Source organism: Mobula birostris, chromosome 22 (assembly GCF_030028105.1).
Source record: "Mobula birostris isolate sMobBir1 chromosome 22, sMobBir1.hap1, whole genome shotgun sequence".
Taxonomy (NCBI): Eukaryota; Metazoa; Chordata; class Chondrichthyes; order Myliobatiformes; family Myliobatidae; genus Mobula; species Mobula birostris.
Genome location: NC_092391.1, coordinates 25,357,636 through 25,377,827, shown reverse-complemented (window position 1 = coordinate 25,377,827; position 20,192 = coordinate 25,357,636). Strand labels below are relative to the sequence as shown.

General features: G+C 42.5%; 1 protein-coding gene across 1 annotated transcript in view; it reads left to right on the top strand.

The window, feature by feature from the left end:
* The window catches only part of gtf3c5 (general transcription factor IIIC, polypeptide 5), a 28,117-nt gene extending 8,274 nt beyond the window's left edge, over positions 1–19,843 (top strand). Inside the window, exons 5-11 of the mRNA XM_072240383.1 lie at positions 551–655; positions 3,748–3,862; positions 7,300–7,380; positions 12,647–12,744; positions 13,896–13,978; positions 14,437–14,579; positions 17,724–19,843. Coding sequence (XP_072096484.1) covers positions 551–655; positions 3,748–3,862; positions 7,300–7,380; positions 12,647–12,744; positions 13,896–13,978; positions 14,437–14,579; positions 17,724–17,875 — 777 coding nt within the window. The 3' untranslated portion in view covers positions 17,876–19,843. The remainder of the gene's footprint in view (positions 1–550; positions 656–3,747; positions 3,863–7,299; positions 7,381–12,646; positions 12,745–13,895; positions 13,979–14,436; positions 14,580–17,723) is intronic.
* The last annotated feature ends 349 nt before the right edge of the window (positions 19,844–20,192 follow it).

The following is a 20,192-nucleotide window of genomic DNA, read 5'->3' as shown; positions in this document are numbered from 1 at the left end:
AATGGCAAATACACAATCCTCAACATCACTTTAAAGACCAGATCATCTTGTTATTATTGCATTGTTGTGTGTGCAAATTTACTGTTTGCAAATTAGCTGCCATTTCCCTCCCACTATAACTATGACGACAATTTAAAAATACTTTGATTCTTAAGTCCTGATGTTTTTTCTCTTGTAAATTCATTTATGGAGTGGGGGTATCCCTGGCAAGGTCAGTATTTATCGACCTTGAAAAATGTGCTAGTCACCTTCTTAACTTGCTGTAGTCAAAAGTGTGGATATGGCTATATAAATACAAGCTTTTAGTCCTGTGGTGTGAAATTATAAACTGATCATGTACTATTATCAGTTTATTGTAATGCTGTATAGTATTAAAATGTTATTATAAGTTTTACATGCACATGCAAAGGATTAATATTTCCGATAGTGAACGAATTCTGTCTTGATGGGCTGATTCTATCAGGATTGCACATAGTGTTGTGAGTTGCATGAGATGTGTACTCAACAGTGGCAGAACACAAAACCTCATTGTCTAAATTGATCTCCCCAGCTCTTTGAAGTTCGACCCATTTGGTCCCGAAATGCAGTGAAGTCAAATATTAATATCCATCCAGAGAAACTGAAGCTGCTGCTGCCTTTTGTAGCCTACTACATGGTGAGTTCTTAATAAGTATTACAGCACCAAACTGGTTTCAGCCCACCTTATCCATGCCCACCCTGATGCCTTTCTGTGCTCACCCCACTTGTCCACAATAGGCCCTTTTGTATCTTTCCTATCCGAGTACCTGTCTGCACCCCTTCTACACTGTAATTGTATCAGCTTCCATCACCTCCTGGTTTCAGGTATTTCTCACTCTCAATATGATCCATCCGATCTACTTTAAAATTTCTCCCCTCTCACCTTAAACCTGGTCATTCAAGTTGTTGACCCTATCGCATGTCTATGTCCCTCATAGTTTTGTAAACCTCTGAGGTCAATCATTAACCTCCGATACAAGTTAGTCCATCCTTCACTCGCCTTATAACTGTGGCCCTCCATTCCAGGCAATATCTTGGTGAATTTCATCTCCACTCTCTCTGTATTGTGTTACGTACCCCGTAACTGGGTTGCCAAACCAGCAGAAATGGATCACTCAGTTGGAGTCTGGATTACTAGAACTAAGAAAGTTTTATTAAAGAAACAAGCAACACAGTAATCGAAAGGATAATAAATGCAACAGTTCAGCAATGATAACCACACATGTGCACAGAATTAAGATAACAGCATCAATCAAGCTCTATCATTGTCTAGGGATAAATGACCAAATTTCAAAGTGACGCAAAAGTTCAGTCCAATTTAGTTCAGTTCGCAGTAATCGTTGCCATGGCGATGGACAACGTGGGGGGAGGGAGAGAGAGAACGGGAACGACTGATCATTCAGACACGGCTTCCACTCACAGACCGGCAAGATTGCTCACAAGCAGCTTTCCGGGCGGGTCCTTGGTGATGTCACCTGAGGTCACCGACTGTGACCCCTCCTCCAGATGCGGTCGATCCTCTGCAGTGAACTCGGCACCCAAGCAAGGACGGAGACACACCGGGTTCCCGCTGATCGTACTTTTCCACCCTGTGCGTTGTCCGGTACTTCTCACCGACTCGTGAGAGGCGCACCGCTTCCAGGGTCTCATTACCTCGGGTGTCGTGTGTGTCCTGTCTTAGTGAACCGGTCCCTTTTTATCCCCCTGCTGGGGTATCGCCTGTCCATCACTTCAAACAGTTCAGGGTTCAAAGGGGGAGCTGCTCCAGACAGCTCTCTCTCTCCCGTCCCTTCATTACACATCTCCAGATGCTGTTTCATTGTGCTCCTTATCTCTCTCTTGAAGACAGGTGGCAGCCCAACTGCTGATCACACAGGACAGCTAACATCTTATCTACGTGTATTCTCGTCACAATTGCTATCACATCCTTCCTGTATTGGGGCAACCAGCACTATACAGGATGCTCTTCATGATCTGACTAGTTGCAAAATAACATCCAAAGTCTTGTATTCAGTGCCTCAGCCCTTGAAGGGATGCATATCAAATGCCTTTTTCACTATCCATTCTGTATCAGGTGAGTTATGAACTCGCAACCCAAGGTCTCTTTATACATGAGAGCTCCAAAGGTCCCTGCAATTTATATGTCCTATCAGAATTTAACCTCCACAAAGTACATTATATCACTCTTGTCTGGATTAAATTCGATCTGCTATTGCTAGCCCCCACTTTCCAGTTTATCTATGTTCCACCGTGCCCTCGGGCATCCTACTTTGCTTATTATGACTTCACCGATTTTTGTGCCATCTTTAAACTTGCTGATTGCACCACCTATCTTGGAGGCCCTCCACTGGTCGGGATTGACGGTGGATGTTACACCTTGTCTACGTCGATGCGCGGGCCTGGGTGGTGTGGTAGCTGGAGAGCAAGCTGCTGCCTGTGCAGCAGGCTCCTCCACTCCATGCAGCTGATAAATCTAAAAGAACAGCAGAGACCGATACTATTTGACACCAGCAGCACCGCAGTAGTTGCCAGTCAGTGTTGAACTCAACGTAGGACTGCCTTTGGGACTCCACCTCCAGAGTTTTCCTTCTCCTAGATGAGCTGCCAACTGCGGCAGAGGAACCCCATCTGCCCAAAGCAACTGTTTTTAAGGCATCAGTAACCCACCTTTGCCCCTTCTCCTGTCAGTGGAAACGGCTCTGCCAGGCTCAGTAGCTAAGCCACATGTGAAGGCCGGGAGCTGGGCTTGGTTGTCAGAGGCTCTTTAAGACACACACCATTGGGAGCAATTAATAGGTGGTGGGAGGTCATCCCCACTCCCCGAGTCCCCATCCTGCCCCTGGTTATGACAACCTTAAGGAGCCCTTTTCATTGTAGTCATTTATACATATTACAACCAATAGTAAGTGAATGCACCATTCAGTACGGTACTGAGGTGTATCTGTCAAAGATTGGTGGAGTCTTTTCAAAGGTCTGCCTTGCTTGGCCTCTCGGCCCCTGGGCATTGACCAGTGTACTCGATTCCTGAGCTAGTTCATCAGGCTGAACAATGCTTTACTGGAGTCATCTATGTAAGTTACAGATCGTAGCAGTGTTTGCTAACCCCAGTAAGTAAATATTTGCCATTAGATGCTGCATTAAGTTCACACAAAATGACTGTCATTTCAATGAAGTACTAGTTTGCCTGTAAGAATGTTTCTAAGCAGTTGAATAAATTTGTCAGGGTTCTCTGTTTTATTGAAGGTTTAAATGACCGTAATAAATCAGAGTGACTCGTGGTTTACCCTGGCATCAAAATGAGTATGTGAGTGTAAGCACTTAAGGGTCATTGCTGTGGGTTTTTGATATGGATGGTGTAAGGGATGGTGCTACGCATTAGTAAGTTATGGGAGTTGATCATTGTAAACCCTTTAGCATATTGGACAGCTGGGTATTGGTCTCTGGTTCTTGTTTAGCTGAGGAGTGGAAGAATATTTGTAAACCTCTTAAAAAAAAGAGAAATGATGGTATGGTAGAAAGTATTTTTACAGTTCTTTCCAACAGAGCTGGCTCCATACAGAGAATGTAAGCTTGCTGCTGAAATTCCTAAACATAGTTTCCTGTGCTTTAGGCTGCACAATGGAACCTTTAGTTGGCACAGCAATAGTGCATTCTGTTCCAGAAGCGTTACCTCTGAACATCTACTGAACACAACGAGTCATTCTGCATTTTCTCTTCCATTCCCTTTAGCTTACCGGTCCCTGGCGAAGTCTCTGGGTAAGGTTCGGATATGACCCAAGGAAGGATCCCAAAGCAAAGATTTATCAAGTGTTGGATTTCAGACTTCGTTGCAGCACCAAACATGGTAACTATTGGGGAAAGAGAAGCTGGGTGCAAAAAAAAAGCAAAACTTGAAAAGTGTATGTAATATGAGAAAAGAAAACTTCCGTATGTATATTTATTCTTGCTTTCCCCTTTCCTTCCTTTTATCTTTCTAAACGAGGTTGAATTCACAGTCAGTAAAGTTCAAAGTTAATTGTATTATCAAAATATATATCACCATTAAATACTACCCTGACGTCCATCTTCTTGCAGGCATTCACACACAAGCAAATTATGCAAATACAAAATGAAACAAGTAATAATGAAAATAACTAAGTAAATAAATAAAACTGAGAACACGAGTTGTAGAGTCCTTGAAAGAGAGTCCACAGGTTGTGTTCATTGATTAGTTCATTGTAGTAATGAGTGAAGATGTCCACACTGGTTCAGGAGCCTGATGGTTGAAGGGTAATAACTGTTCCTGAACCTGGTGGCATGGGACTTGAGGCTCTTGTATCTCTTTCCTGATGACAGTACTCAGGAAGCTGAATAGGCTAAAGGTCGATAAATCTCCTGGACCAGATGGAATGCACCCTCGTGTTCTGAAGGAAGTAGCTGTGGAGATTGCGGAGGCATTAGCGATCATCTTTCAAAAGTTGATAGATTCTGGCATGGTTCCGGAGGACTGGAAGATTGCAAATGTCACTCCGCTATTTAAGAAGGGGGCAAGGAAGCAAAAAGGAAATTATAGATCTGTTAGCTTGACGTCGGTGGTTGGGAAGTTGTTGGAGTCGATTGCCAAGGATGAGGTTACAGAGTACCTGGAGGCATATGACAAGATTGGCAGAACTCAGCATGGATTCCTTAAAGGAAAATCCTGCCTGACAAACCTATTACAATTTTTTGAGGAAATTACCAGTAGGCTAGACAAGGGAGATGCAGTGGATGTTGTATATTTGGATTTTCAGAAGGCCTTTGACAAGGTGCCATACATGAGGCTGCTTAACAAGATAAGAGCCCATGGAATTACAGGAAAGTTACATACGTGGATAGAGCATTGGCTGATTGGCAGGAAACAGAGAGTGGGGATAAAGGGATCCTATTCTGGTTGGCTGCCGGTTACCAGTGGTGTTCCACAGGGGTCCGTGTTGGGGCCGCTTCTTTTTACATTGTACATCAATGATTTGGATTATGGAATAGAGGGCTTTGTGGCTAAGTTTGCTGACGATACGAAGATAGGTGGAGGGGCCGGTAGTGCTGAGGAAACGGAAAGTCTGCAGAGAGACTTGGATAGATTGGAAGAATGGGCAGAGAAGTGGCAAATGAAGTACAATGTTGGAAAGTGTATGGTTATGCACTTTGGCAGAAAAAATAAACGGGCAGACTATTATTTAAATGGGGAAAGAATTCAAAGTTCTGAGATGCAACAGGACTTGGGAGTCCTCGTACAGGATTCCCTTAAAGTTAACCTCCAGGTTGAGTCGGTAGTGAAGAAGGTGAATGCAATGTTGGCATTCATTTCTAGAGGAATAGAGTATAGGAGCAGGGATGTGATGTTGAGGCTCTATAAGGCGCTGGTGAGACCTCACTTGGAGTACTGTGGGCAGTTTTGGTCTCCTTATTTAAGAAAGGATGTGCTGACGTTGGAGAGGGTACAGAGAAGATTCACTAGAATGATTCCGGGAATGAGAGGGTTAACATATGAGGAACGTTTATCCGCTCTTGGACTGTATTCCTTGGAGTTTAGAAGAATGAGGGGAGACCTCATAGAAACATTTCGAATGTTAAAAGGCATGGACAGAGTGGATGTGGCAAAGTTGTTTCCCATGATGGGGGAGTCTAGTACGAGAGGGCATGACTTCAGGATTGAAGGGCGCCCTTTCAGAACAGAAATGTGAAAAAAATTTTTTTAGTCAGAGGGTGGTGAATCTATGGAATTTGTTGCCACGGGCAGCAGTGGAGGCCAAGTCATTGTGTGTCTTTAAGGCAGAGATTGATAGGTATCTGAGTAGCCAGGGCATCAAAGGTTATGGTGAGAAGGCGGGGCAGTGGGACTAAATAGGATAAAATGGATCAGCTCATGATAAAATGGCGCAGCAGACTCGATGGGCCGAATGGCCTACTTCTGCTCCTTTGTCTTATGGTCTTATGGACAGCAGTGAGAAGGGAGTGTTGTATCAATGTTTATTTTCTGATCCTTAAAGTTCTTCCAGGATTTAAGAATGAAAAGCAGTCTCTATTCTAAGTGATCATTTATTTTACAAACAAACATACAAATACTAAGCACACTAAATAGAGAGCTGAGAAACAAAGGAGAGAGGTGAATGAACAGCAAAGAATGTGAAGGTAAAAGGTGGTGCCTCTGAAAAATCCATCACTCTTATAATTAAGATGAGAAAAATTCCTTAGATGAACTAAAGCAATCATTGATTGCATAATTACATCATGTGGGTAATGTGCTAATACTTAGCCAATGAAAGGTTATAAACCATTATATCGCAAAACCGCTTTCCGCCAGGAAATGGGGACAAACCACCACATACTGTGTAAAATACATGAGTTTGTTTAAAAAAAAGTACAACTTATTAAAATACAACTTTAGTCTTACTTGAATTCACCTTATAAAAAGTATTAAAATAAAGTGGCTTCCAACAAGAGCATGACCTGACAGGTGGGGGTCTGTGATGATTGATGCTGCTTTCTTGTGGCAGTGCTCTTTGGAGATGTGCCCAGTTGTGGAAAGGGCTTTTCCTGTAATGGACTGTGCTGTATCCATTACCTTTTGTACACACTGAAAGAATACTATACTGCCATGTTAATATTTCCATGTTCATAGACTTACATGGAAACAGGCCCTTTGGCTCACCCTGTCCGTGTTGTCCTACTGGTATTTGTCTAACTAATTCCATTTCCCAGCACTTGGAATTTCAAGTTATCAATATTTTTAAATGCTGTCAAACTACCTGCCTCAGCATCCTGTGGATGTAAAAGATATTATCCTCAAATCTCTCTGGAACTCCTATCACTTGCCCTGAAACTTGTGCCCTATGGGCAAAGATTCCCTGCCAAATATAAAGGTTTCTCATTATTTCTCTCTCCTCATAGTTGAAATGATCTATCCCAGGCAACATTCTGGTGAATCAGCCCTGCATCTTCCAGTGCACTCTCTGAAGTTAGTGATTTGAGATCTTTTACATTTGGCTGTGCGGACACCCGTGGTTTAGGTTTGATAAATTTTCTGAAAGCTGCACCACTGACGATGGGACACACTTGGTCCCTCGGTGATGCACCTCTGCCAGCGCAGCTTTCCTATCCATGTTTTCTGCTCAAGTATCTGGCAACTTTCTGTCTCATGAAAGAACATTACATACCTGCTCCTGAATAGTATACACCGTTAGGCCTACAGGGGAAACAAGTAAATGGAAATTCCATGGTTAAGTGTTAATGAGGGCACAGATCTAATAATCTTTCATCTTGCAGGTTATATGCCCTCTGACATGCCAGTGAAGGCAAAGCGCAGCACATTTAACTACAGCCTGCCCATTACCATCAGCAAGCCAGGTAAGAATCAGTAAATGCAAGTGCAATGAGAGGGAGGAAAAGAGTCTCTGGTTCAGTCACTCCAGCGCAAGCTATGATTTTGCAATTCCTTGGACTTTAGAGATCACCTTGCATCTAAAATTTAAAACTGACCTGGCCATAGCCAGAATCCTATCAGGTAACAAGGCTCTGTGTTAAGTGCTGAACCTTGTTGTGTTTGTTTTAAAAGGGTTTGCCCAATCCAATCTAAGCACAAAAGTGAACGCTTTTCGTACTGGACCGGACACACCATCAGTGCTGGGTGGCCAAGCTCTTATGCTTTCTGATAAAAGGACATTGAACTGAAGTGCTACTTCTAATTTCTAGACTTCACAAAATTATACCTACTTTCAACATTACTGAAGAAAATCTAGGCCAATTTAGTTCAAAGTAAATTTATTATCAAAGTGCATATATGTCACCATATAGTCATAGTCATACTTTATTGATCCCGGGGGAAATTGGTTTTCATTACAGTTGCACCATAAATAATAGATAGTAATAGTAATACTACTATTAGTAAATAGTAATAGTCATGGAAATAATAAATAGTAATAGGAAAATAGTAATAAATAGTTAAATAATACTATGTAAATTATGAAATAAGTCCAGGACCAGCCTATCGGCTCAGGGTGTCTGACCCTCCAAGGGAGGAGTTGTAAAGTTTGATGGCCACAGGCAGGAATGACTTCCTATGACGCTCTGTGCTGCATCTCGGAGGAATGAGTCTCTGGCTGAATGTACTCCTGTGCCCACCCAGGACATCATGTAGTGGATAGGAGACATTGACCAAGATGGCATGGAACTTAGACAGCATCCTCTTCAGACACCACCGTGAGAGAGTCCAGTTCCAACCCCACAACATCACTGGCCTTACAAATGAGTTTGTTGATTCTGTTGGTGTCTGCTACCCTCAGCCTGCTGCCCCAGCACACAACAGCAAACATGATAGCACTGGCCACCACAGACTCGTAGAACATCCTCAGCATCATCCGGCAGATGTTAAAGGACCTCAGTCTCCTCAGGAAATAGAGACGGCTCTGACCCTTCTTGTAGACAGCCTCAGTGTTCTTAGACCAGTCCAGTTTATTGTCAATCCGTATCCCCAGGTATTTGTAATCCTCCACCATGTCCACACTGACCCCCAGATGGAAACAGGGGTCACCATATACTACCCTGATGCGCTTTTTTTTGCTGACGGGGGAGGGGGGATCATTGCTTGCTGCCGCTTACGCGCGGGAGGGGAGAACTGGGGAGGGACTTTGGGGTTCTCATGTTTAACTGTCATTCATTCTTTGGGGCACTTCTCTGTTTTTGTGGTTGTTTGCGAAGGAAAAGCATTTCAGGATGTATATTGTATACATTTCTCTGACATTAAATTGGATCTTTGAACCTTTGAGGTTCATTCTCTTGTGGGCATTTGCAGTAAATGCAAGAAACACAATAGAATCAATGAAGCACTGTACCCATACCCAGCAGCATGGACACATAACCAGTGTGCAAAAGACAACAAGCTATGCAAGTACAAAAAGAAATAATAATAAATAAATAACCAATAAATATCGAGAACATGAGATGAGGATTCCGTCAATTGTTGGAACAGTTCACTGATGGGGTGAGTGAAGTTGAGTGAAGCTATTCCTCTGGTTCAAGAACCTGATGGTTGAGGGATAATAACTGATCCTGAACCTGGTGGTGTGAATCCTGAGGCTCCTGTATCTTCCTGATGGGAGCAGTGAGAAGAGAGTGTGGTCTGGATGGTTTGGGTCCTTGATGATGGATGCTGCTTTTCTGCAACAATACTCTCTATAGATACATAAAAGTTGCTGGTGAACGCAGCAGGCCAGTCTGCACCTCTTCCTAGAGATGCTGCCTGGCCTGCTGCGTTCACCAGCAACTTTTATGTGTGTTGCTTGAATTTCCAGCATCTGCAGAATTCCTGTTGTTTGCGTCTCTATAGATATTTTACTTTATTGTCGCCAAACCATTGATACTAAAACGTACAATCATCACAGCGATATTTGATTCTGCGCTTCGTGCTCCCTGGTGTACAGATCGATAGTAAATATTAAAAATTTGAATTATAAATCATAACTAGAAAATAGAAAAGGGAAAGTAATGTAGTGCAAAAAAACCAAGAGGCAGGTCCAGATATTTGGAGGGTACGGCCCAGATCCGGGTCAGGATCCTCAATGTCAGATGTGCTCAATGGTGAGGAAGGCTATATATATCTGTGATGGACTAGGCTGTATCCATTACTTTTTGTAGGCTTTTCCATTGGTGTTTCCATACCAGGCCATGATGCAACCAGTCAATATAATCTCCACCACACAACTTAATAACTTTGTCAAAGTTTTAGATGACATGCCGAATCTTTGCAAACTTCTAAGAAAGTAGAGGTGCTGCTGTGCTTTCTTCGTAATGGCAATCATGTGCTGGACCCAAGACCAATCCTCAGAAATTATAACACTGAGGAATTTAAAGCTGCTGATCCTCTCTACCTCCAAGCTCTCTATGAGGACTGGCCCATGGATCTCCGGTTTCCTTCTGCTGAAATCAATAATCAGCTCCTTTGTCTTGCTGACATTGAGTGAGAGAGGTTGTTGTGGCATCAGTCTGCCTGATTTTCAATCTCCCTCCTATATGCTGATTCATCACCACCTTTGATTCAGCCAACAACAGTGGTGTCGTCAGCAAACTTTAATATGGCTTTAGAGCTGGGCTTAGCCTCACAGTCATAAGTATAAAGTGAGTAGAGCAGGGGCTAAGCACATCGGTTTGTGGTGTACCCGTGCTGATGGAAGTTATGGAGGAGACGTTGTTGCCAATCCAGACTGACTGGGGTCTGCACATCAGCAAGTATTGAGTGCAAGGTCTTGAAGTTTATTGATTAGTTTTGAAGGAATGATAGTATTGAATGCTGAGCTGTAGTCAGTGAAGAGCATCCTGATGTATACATCTTTGCTGTCCAGATGTTCCATTGTTGAGTGAAGAGCCAATGAAATGTCATCTGTTGTTGAACTGTTGTGATGGTAGGCAAATTGGAGCAGATCCAAATTACTTCTCAGGCAGGTATTCAAGTCAAGTCAAGTGAAGCTTATAGTCATTTAAGTACATTCATGAATGTAGCGTATATAATGTATATAGAAACGAGACAACTTTTCTTTGAACCAGGTTGTAAAGCACATGACACATGATAACTTACGAAGGTAAGGATAAAATCTACAGATGAATCACACATAAATAACAAACTAAAGTGCATTAATATTAAATATTGTAAGATACGTAACAAATTAACCAGTGACTCTTTGAATGCGATGCAGCTGGCAATTCCAAAGCCTAATGGCTTGGGGGAAGAAACTGTTTCTCATCCTGACCATTCTTGTTTTTATGCATCATGTTCTCCTGCCTGATGGTAGAAAGTCAAAGAAGATGCGGGATGGATGGTGGGATCCTTAAGGGCCCTGAGTATGCAGAGCTCCTGATAAATGGATGGTAGGGAGACCCCTATGATCCTCTCAGCTGTTCTCATGGTCCTTTGTAGGGACTCCAGGTCCGATGCTCAACTGCTCCCTTACTAGATAGAGATGCAACTTGTCAGGAAGCACTCCATGGTGCACAGTTAAGATGGGGGGAGCCTTGCATACCTCAATCTTCTTCGGTAGTGGAGTACTGCTGTTCCTTCTTGTTCAGAGAGGTGATATTGAGGGACCAAGTGAGGTCATCCATGATGTGAACCCCCAGGAACTTGGTGCACTTAACTTTCTTTACGAAGGAGTCATGTATTTGCAGACAGGGATGGTTTATCTCCATCTTCCTGAAATGCACAATGATTTCCTCTGTCTTCTCCACATTCAGGCTTAGGTTGTTCTTCTCACACCAATCCATCAGCTGCTCCACTTCCTCTCTAAACTCCGTCTCGTCAACTTTCTTGATAAGGCCAACCACTGTTGTGTCATCTGTAAACTTGATGACACGGTTTCAGCTGGATTCTGCATCACAGTCATGCATCTGCAGAGTGAAGAGCAGCTCAGCCTTGGGGTATGAATACGTTTCATCACCAACCTGTTAGCAGGAAAATATCTGACGCATTCCTCTACAACTTTATCATGTAATTAAAACCAGGCTCTGAATTGCCTACGTCGCCCCTCTTTTGTACAAGTTTATCTTAACCCAGCCTGAAAGTAGTTAACACTAGCACAAAAAATTCAGTAAATTAGCACCCATTTCATGGTCTGGCACTCTGTTTTACAGTTCCACTGTTCTTTAGAAAAGGTCTTCTTAATGCAACATGCTACAGCCATTATAACTTGTAAGTAATGTCTTCTGATTTATTTGTATCCAGTCAAGAGAATGAGGCATCTTCTCCTGTTAGAACCTACTCCTTTTGAAGAAGTTAATGAAAATGAGCTGGATGATGTGGAAGGTTGTTTAAATCCCTCTCACCCTGGACCTCCTCATGACTCCTTTACCCTTACAAACATCTGGAATCTCTGCAACTGACCCATTTGAGCCTCTTGCACATTCAAGAGTTTAATTACTCCAGCAGAGGCAAACGTGCCTTTGATTGCCTTGGCACTAACCCCTGGAATTCCTTCCCTGTACATTTCTGCACCTCGAACCTCCTTTAAGATGCCCTGTGAAGTGCCCAAAGCTGTTTTACTGCACTGAAGTTCCATAAAAATACAAAGTACTGTCACCAAATAGCAATCACTACTGAATGAAATTAATCAAAGACCTTACTCGCTGAAGTTAGTAGAATTAGTATGGCTAACACAAGAGGGCACAGTTTTAAGGTGCTTGGAAGTAAGTGCAGAGGAGATGTTGGGGGAAAGTTTTTTACACAGAGAGTGGTGAGTGCGTGGAATGAGCTGCCGGCGACGGTGGTGGAGGCGGATACAATAGGTTCTTTTAAGAGACTCCTGGATAGGTAATGAAGCTTAGAAAAATAAGGGGGCTATGGCTTTGTGGGCCAAAGGGCCTGTATTGTGCTGTAGGCTTTCCATGTTTATATGTTTCTAATTCGTATCAGCAAATACAGAACCTGTAGCCCATTAAGCTATCAGGAATATCTTGCTCAGTGCTTTGAAAGCAACACCACTGTAATTGAAATCTATGCTAATATCAGATAGTCAACACTGTTTGCCCAGTGTGGGCAATTGAGCATGGTGTGTGAATAATTTAAATGATGGAATCCATATTGCAATTTAATTAAATGTGTGATTTTGATACTCTTTCTAATTCTTAGCCCCCCAGGTTGTGAGTATTCAGGATCTAACAAAAGGTTCTAAGGTTCTCAACTTGCCACAGAGGAAAATATCAACTCTATCTGGATACAAACTTAAAGTAAGTTTACCAATAAAATGGAGATGTGGGAATTTTGCTCAATGTATTTAGAAAGAAGACTATATATTATGAAATGTGTGGCTCAGAGACAGTACACAGGCCAGAGAGAGTCACTAGGAAAGTTGTGTGTATGCTCACGGAAGTTACTAGAAAATTACGAGATCTTTGATCTACAGTGGCACTCAAACTGTGGTTCAGCACGGTGCGTGCGCATTCCCGTTCCTGGAGCACGTTGATCGGCCACATCTTGATACGTCCAGGTTCGGCCTGCAGTTGAGCACCTTCGGGGTGTGGCCTTGTGCAGTCCTGTGGACACAAATTCTCACCAGTGTCGCAGACTGAAGTATAGTGGGAGCCGGAACTTCGAAGGCAGCAAGAGTGGCTTTCAGAGGGCTCTGCACTCAGTGATCAATGTCACCCTCCCCCACCCCGATTCTTGAGTTGGGGAACTTGAAATGAAAATCAGTGCTTCAGACTGACTGTAATATCGAAATAGCGACTGTCTCTCCCTTGCGACAGAGATGGCTGTGGGATGTTGAAATGTTGGAGTGAACAGTTAGTGATTGATGTACTGTAGGCCACAGTCCTTCTTTGGGGGCTTTGCTGTTGCTTGCATGGTGGGTGGTGGGAATGCTGATGCTTTCTGCTGGAATAAGTAGGGGAGGGGAGGGTTGATGCTGCTTTTGTGAGAGAGGGGACAGGGGGCTTTGGGGTTCTTTTATTTTTTCTGTCATTCATTCCTTGGGGTTTTTCTTTTGTTTGGAGGAGGTCTGTGGGGAGTAAGAATTTCAGGTTGTATATTGTATACATTCTCTGATATTAAGTGGAACCATTGAACCAATGGACACAGGTGAGAGCGAGTCAAGATGAACAGACTGCAAGAATAACCACTAGGAACTTCATGATGAACACTTGTGTGGATTGATTCATTGATTAACTGAATGCCTCTTCTCATTTGCACATCTTGTAATTTTTTTTCTGCTTCAGTGGTCTTTGTTTTAGCCACTCTTGCCATTGTCTCCTCCTACCAAATCCATCCCTCTACAGATTTGAGTAGCCTCATTGCCAGCAAACGGTTAGAGTCTATCAGAATGTAATGGGTGCATTTTATGATGTAATCACCCTGACTTCTACAATTTTTATAATTCCAGGAGTCGGCATACATCTTCAGAGAGGACACTTTGCCACCTTATCGACAGATGTTTTACCAGTTGTGTGACTTGGACGTGGAGAGGTACTAATTCATTGGGCTTGAGTAAGAAGGCGTTTCAGTGGAGAATAAATTGAGAATGGATGAGATGTTGAAGGACTGAGGGAATTCAGCCTATTAAACTGAAGTGTCTCAATGATAAATATTGGCCAGGGCATCAGGGAGAAATTCTCCATTGTTTTTCAAGGCATCACATCTTTTACACGTACCTCTACCTTAGAAGCCAATTGAGACCTCAGTTTAATTCCTATCAGTCAAAATCTGTGTATTGGGACTCAATCCTTGACCTTCTGACTCAGGAATCAACTCATTTGTCACAGCCTAGACGTTCTGATCTGGAACCTCCAGTGGAACTTCAGCAATAGAAATGGAGAATTTAGTTTTCTGTTGCAGCTTACATAATTTCCAGAGCCTTTCAAGAATCACAGGTGTTGTACCATGGTCATCTCATTCCTAAAACTTGTTCCCTTCTGATATTTCAGTTTAAAAAAGATTATCCATCGTAATAAAGGCAAAGAGACCACTTGTAATGAGAGGGATGGCTGGTGTTTGCCCAAAACCAGTGATGAACTCCGAGATCGGATGTCTAACATGATCAAAGAGATGTGTCGCAAGAACCGAGCAGGTGAGGGCAGTACCTACACTAAAAAGAAAGATCAGAATCTTTTTCTTCTGGTCAGTCTGACTTTGTTTCTTTCTCTGCTTCAACCTCTAACTATCCTCCATTTCTTTCTCTGCTGTGATGTGGATTACATTTATCCATCCTGTTTAAAATCTTTAATTTATTGTGACAACATTCACCCAACAACCACTCCCTTTCACAGCAGAGCCGATGATTCTTCCCTCCTCTGTATACCTGGGTGCAATCTTGTTAATATTCTCTGCTTCATTTCCAATATGTTTTATTGGGGAGTTAGTGAACTTTACTTGAGAAGCTTGACCTGTGACTAGCTTTTACTTTTGACTCACGTGCTTAATTGTTCTTTGGTGCACTTACTTATTTGCTGCTTGTTATGCCAGTGGTGTTTAGGGCAACAAAGAAGGTCCTCCATCTCTTGTCTGTCCTCGACCATCTTCTCTGCTGTGCCCCAGGTGTATTTCAGGGTCAGCCGTGCAATTTCCGGTTGGAGTCTCAGGAACACCATCACACACAGACGAAGAAGGTTGCTGCTTCCGTAACAATTTTGTTTTACCAGTCGGGGTTGTTAACCCTGAGCTGAACCCCCTCCCCCCCGGAACTTGGAGGACCAGTGGACCACTCTTAGTCTGTCCTCTACCCTTTGACCTGTTTGGAGCCCGGACCCCAGCCAGCATAGCTCTCCAGATCACTGAGGCACGCAAGCCTCAAAACTACGACAAGGTTGTGGTCCTCTTGGAGGTTCGCTGCATTTGAACAAAGTTTAAAAATAAGAAATCAGAGCAAAGATTTAAACGTGAATACCTTGTATTAAAAAGGAGATGATGTGAAATTTCTTTCATTATATTGTTTTAATATAGAAAACAAACAAGTAAAATATATGTGGATGTTCTATAATGACAGAAAGGGAAAGGAGGCTCCAGGATATCTTTCACTTTTTCAGACCCGGAACTTCATAATATGAGATGTTACCATGCAGCTCTGACTATCTGAAAGGATGAAAATCTGTGTTCGTAACCCTTCGAAGATTCAGTGGTGGGGTTATTGGGCAGCATTGTCAATATAGATTTAAAAGAATGATTTTCAAGCTCTACTATATAACATATAACCATATAACAATTACAGCACGGAAACAGGCCATCTCAGCCCTTCTAGTCCGTGCCAAACTCTTACTCTCACCTAGTCCCACCGACCTGCACTCAGCCCATAACCCTCCATTCCTTTCCTGTCCATATGACTATCCAATTTAACTGTAAACGACAACTTCGGACCTGCCTCAACCACTTCTGCTGGAAGCTCGTTCCACACAGCTACCACTCTCTGAGTAAAGAAGTTCCCCCTCATGTTACCCCTAAACTTTTGCCCTTTAACTCTCAACTCATGTCCTTTTGTTTGAATCTCCCCCATTCTCAATGGAAAAAGCCTATCCATGTCAACTCTATCTATCCCCCTCATAATTTTAAATACCTCTATCAAGTCCCCCCTCAACCTTCTATGCTCCAAAGAATAAAGACCTAACTTGTTCAACCTGTCTCTGTAACTTAGGAGATGAAACCCAGGCAACATTTTAGTAAATCTGCTCTGTACTCTCTCAATTTTATTGACATCTTTCCTGTAATTCAGTGACCAGAACTGTACACCATACTCCAAATTTGGCCTTACCAATGCCTTATACAATTTCAACATTACATCCTAACTCCTATACTCAGTGCTCTGATTAATAAAGGCCAGCATACAAAAAGCTTTCTTCACCACCCTATCCACATGAGGTTCCGCCTTCAGGGAACTATGCACCATTATTCCTAGATCCCTCTGTTCTACAGCATTCTTCAATGCCCTACCATTTACCATGTATGTCCTATTTTGATTAGTCCTACCAAAATGTAGCACCTCACATTTTTCAGCATTAAACTCCATCTGCCATCTTTCAGCCCAGTCTTCTAACTGACCTAATTCTCTCTGCAAGCTTTGAAAACCTACTTCATTATCCACAACGTCACCTATCATAGTATCATCTGCATACTTACTAATCCAATTTACCACCCCATCATCCAGATCATTAATATATATGACAAACAACATTGGACCCAGTACAGATCCTTGAGGCACACCGCTACACACCGTCCTCCAATCTGACACACAGTTATCCACCACTACTCTCTGGCGTCTCCCATCCAGCCACTGCTGAATCCATTTTACTACTTCGATATTAATGCCTAATGATTGAACCTTCCTAACTAACCTTCCGTGTGGAACCTTGTCAAAGGCCTTACTGAAGTCCATGTAGACAACATCCACCGCTTCACCTTTGTCAACTTTCCTAGTAACCTCATCAAAAAATTCAATAAGATTTGTCAAACATGACCTTTCACGCACAAATCCATGTTGACTGTTCCTAATCAGACCCTGTCTATCCAGATAATAATAAATACCATCTCTAAGAATACTTTCCATCAATTTACCCAATTTCCATCAATTTACCCACCACTGACGTCAAACTCACAGGCTGATAAACTCACTGCAACATTTAAACTATAAGTCTTAGCCTGACACTTCAGTGCAGGGGTACTGCTAATGCCAGTGTCTCTTGCTCGCACTACCTTCCTCAACTCATGACATTTCTCATGCCCTCCCAAGTCACACTGTCATCTGTCATTTGTTGCTGCATCTCTTTGGATCCATTCCCCGGTAGAGGCATTGTTATCCACAACCCCATGTATAACAGGAATCTTAGAATTCTGTGGCATCCATCTGAATCTCAAACCAACTGAAACATGGAGGCTATTTGCCAGTATCTTGGGGAACATCTTATGTCTGAGCTGGAATGCATCTGGTAATTTTATAACATCCTGAACATCTTCTGTCTGCAGGTGTATTGGACATGTTCCATAGTTGTATTAATGTGAAGGGGTGATCATACCCAAGTTAAATCTCCAATACACCTGTATTGAAAGTTGCACTTTTTGTAAGTTTCACCATTTGAAAGCTACACTTTCCATCTGCAACTTTTGACAAGATGGTGGGTGGGTGGGCTAGGGTGTGTTATCCTCTGGTAATCTGGAAAGACCAAATTGTGACACTATGAAACTGACATTGCCTTTCTTCATCATTCTGTTTTCTTTCATGGTTCAGTTTCAACCTCTTTGAGGAAGAAGCCATCAGTCACAAAAGAGTATGAATCTGCTGAGGAGGAGGAGGAGGAGGAGGAAGACGAGGAGGAAGAGTATGCACCGTTAGAGGGAAGCGAAAATGAAATGGAGACTGAAATTCTTGATTATATGTAATTTAGTTGTAAGGTGGACTCAGTTACAGGGCTTAGAAGAGCAGCACTGATTATGTTTTACTGAAAATACTGCACTATACTGACAAAGGATAGTGGTTTTGCTTGGACTGTTTGAGAACTTGTTCAGCAGGGTCTTATGTTCCTGTTGCAGGCTGCATTGGGGCCAACCTGTCTGATAAAAGAAACAGCTGCCAGAGGTGGTATTGGTCAACACTAACTGATTCTGCAGTTACTTGCCAAGGCAGTTTATTGGAAAGTGACCAAGATGTGGAGATGTTTATTTGCACAGGTGATACCTGATCCATTTAGTGCTCTGCAGTATCTTCTGTGTCTCCATTATGTAAACAGTGATTATGTGAAGGTTCAATAACACGTGTATTTATGAGTTAGTAACAGAATATTAAATCAGATTTCTTCCCACAGTTTGATGTGAGAATGTATAGTTGAGTACTGGGCTGCAGGATGGTGTTCTCTGTAACATCTTATCCTTCATAACTTTTCCTGCAGAGAATGTCCATTCTCCACTAAGACTTCAATAGGCAGCTAATCCACCAAAACCAGCTTCCTCTTGCTGGCCGCTGTGTTGGCATCAGAATCAGTTCCAGACATTCCCATTGCAGGTAACAAAGTTAGGTTGCACGATTTGGTGCATCTTTTATTTTTTAAACAAATGAGATCCAGGAGGAACAGAGTGTCTTCACCAACACACTAGTGTGTCTACCATTGGAAAATGGCAGGAATGGGCAAGAGTTTCAACCAATAGACCAATGAGTGGAAGGGGAAGGGAAGCTTCCACCAGCAGAGCAACTTCAGCCTTCTCCAGCACTTACAGGTTTTATTTCAAGATTCCAGCATCTGCAAAACTTCGCTTTTCAATTTGGAAACTGGAGACCAAGATTCTTCCCACTCACTCTGAAGTTAATACAGCAAACAAATGGCAACGTCCAGAAAGCCTGCAATCCACACGTAACATCCATAGATCTTGGTTCACTCAACCTGAGGTTAAATTCTTTGGCTGTGGGTTGGGAGAGAATGCATTCATAGCTCTGCAAATGAAAGACAAGAATAGACATTCCTGACAGTCACATCGCCAAACAAATCATCGATGAATTCATACCAATGATATTCCTACTTGGCTTTCTTGGTAGTTTGGTTTGGAAATAGTACTAGGACAGGGTTGTGTGTGGTTGAATGAACACAGACAAAGCTCATGGGCACCTCCAAGCTTAAGGTGGGTTATTTTATCCATATGGTGAATGATGTGCTGTTAACCTTGATATCTAATGACACTTTCTCTATCCGACTGAACATGATAATCAGAGGGAACAAGGTGCGCCAACCGTGAGTGGATAGCTTGAGATGGCTACTTCTCTTCCCTACACCTTCTCTCCATCCTTCCTTTCCTGAAAGTGTTAAAAATAGTTCACAATTCCAAGGTTATGAGTGAAAGCGTGCTGGAGGAGGTATACAGAATCTACTACAAATGGAGAGCATGCAAGCAACAGGTGTTTGAAACTCAGAAACTCACAAACTAATCTTGTGCTTGAGAAATTCTCAGCTGTGAAAACATTAAGATAAGAGAGTGCTATTTATGGAACTGTTTATCTATAGGAAGCAGGGGCTACACAGTGCAGGATGAGAACGTTATTTTTATTGTGAGGTCAGCACAATTGATTTTCTGTCTCTTCATACTTTATTGAGTCACTTTCAATCATGTAATAGCAATTAGTGCAACATTATTACAGCTTGGGGCGTCGGAGTTCAGAGTCAATCCCAGCGTCCTCTGTAGGGAGTTTATATATGGAATACATGGGTTTTCGCCGGCTGCATTGGTTTCCTCTCACATTCCAAAGACATACCATTTAGTAAGTTTAGTAAGACAAAAGGTCTCGACCCGAAACGTCGACTGTACCTCTTCCTATAGATGCTGCCCGGCCTGCTGCGTTCCACCAGCATTTTGTGTGTGTTGCTTGAATTTCCAGCATCTGCAGATTTTCTCATGTTTCCATTTAGTTAATTGGTCATTGTAAATTGTCCTGTGATTAGGTTAGGGTTAAATCGGGTTGCTTGGGGGGGGGGGGGCGGCATGAAGGGCCTATTCCTCACTGTATCTTTAAGTAAAAAGTAAGTAAATGAAATGGAATGGAAGCTGGCACTAATGCCTCTCACACATCTGTATGTTTAACTTCATAAACTTAATATTGTAACAAAAACTCATTGCACTCCCTGTGCCTGCCCAACTTAGCTCTCTATTGCATACCAAAGAGAACTAAAGTTTAGAATAGTCTACCCAAAAAAAAGTCAGTTGTGCACATAAG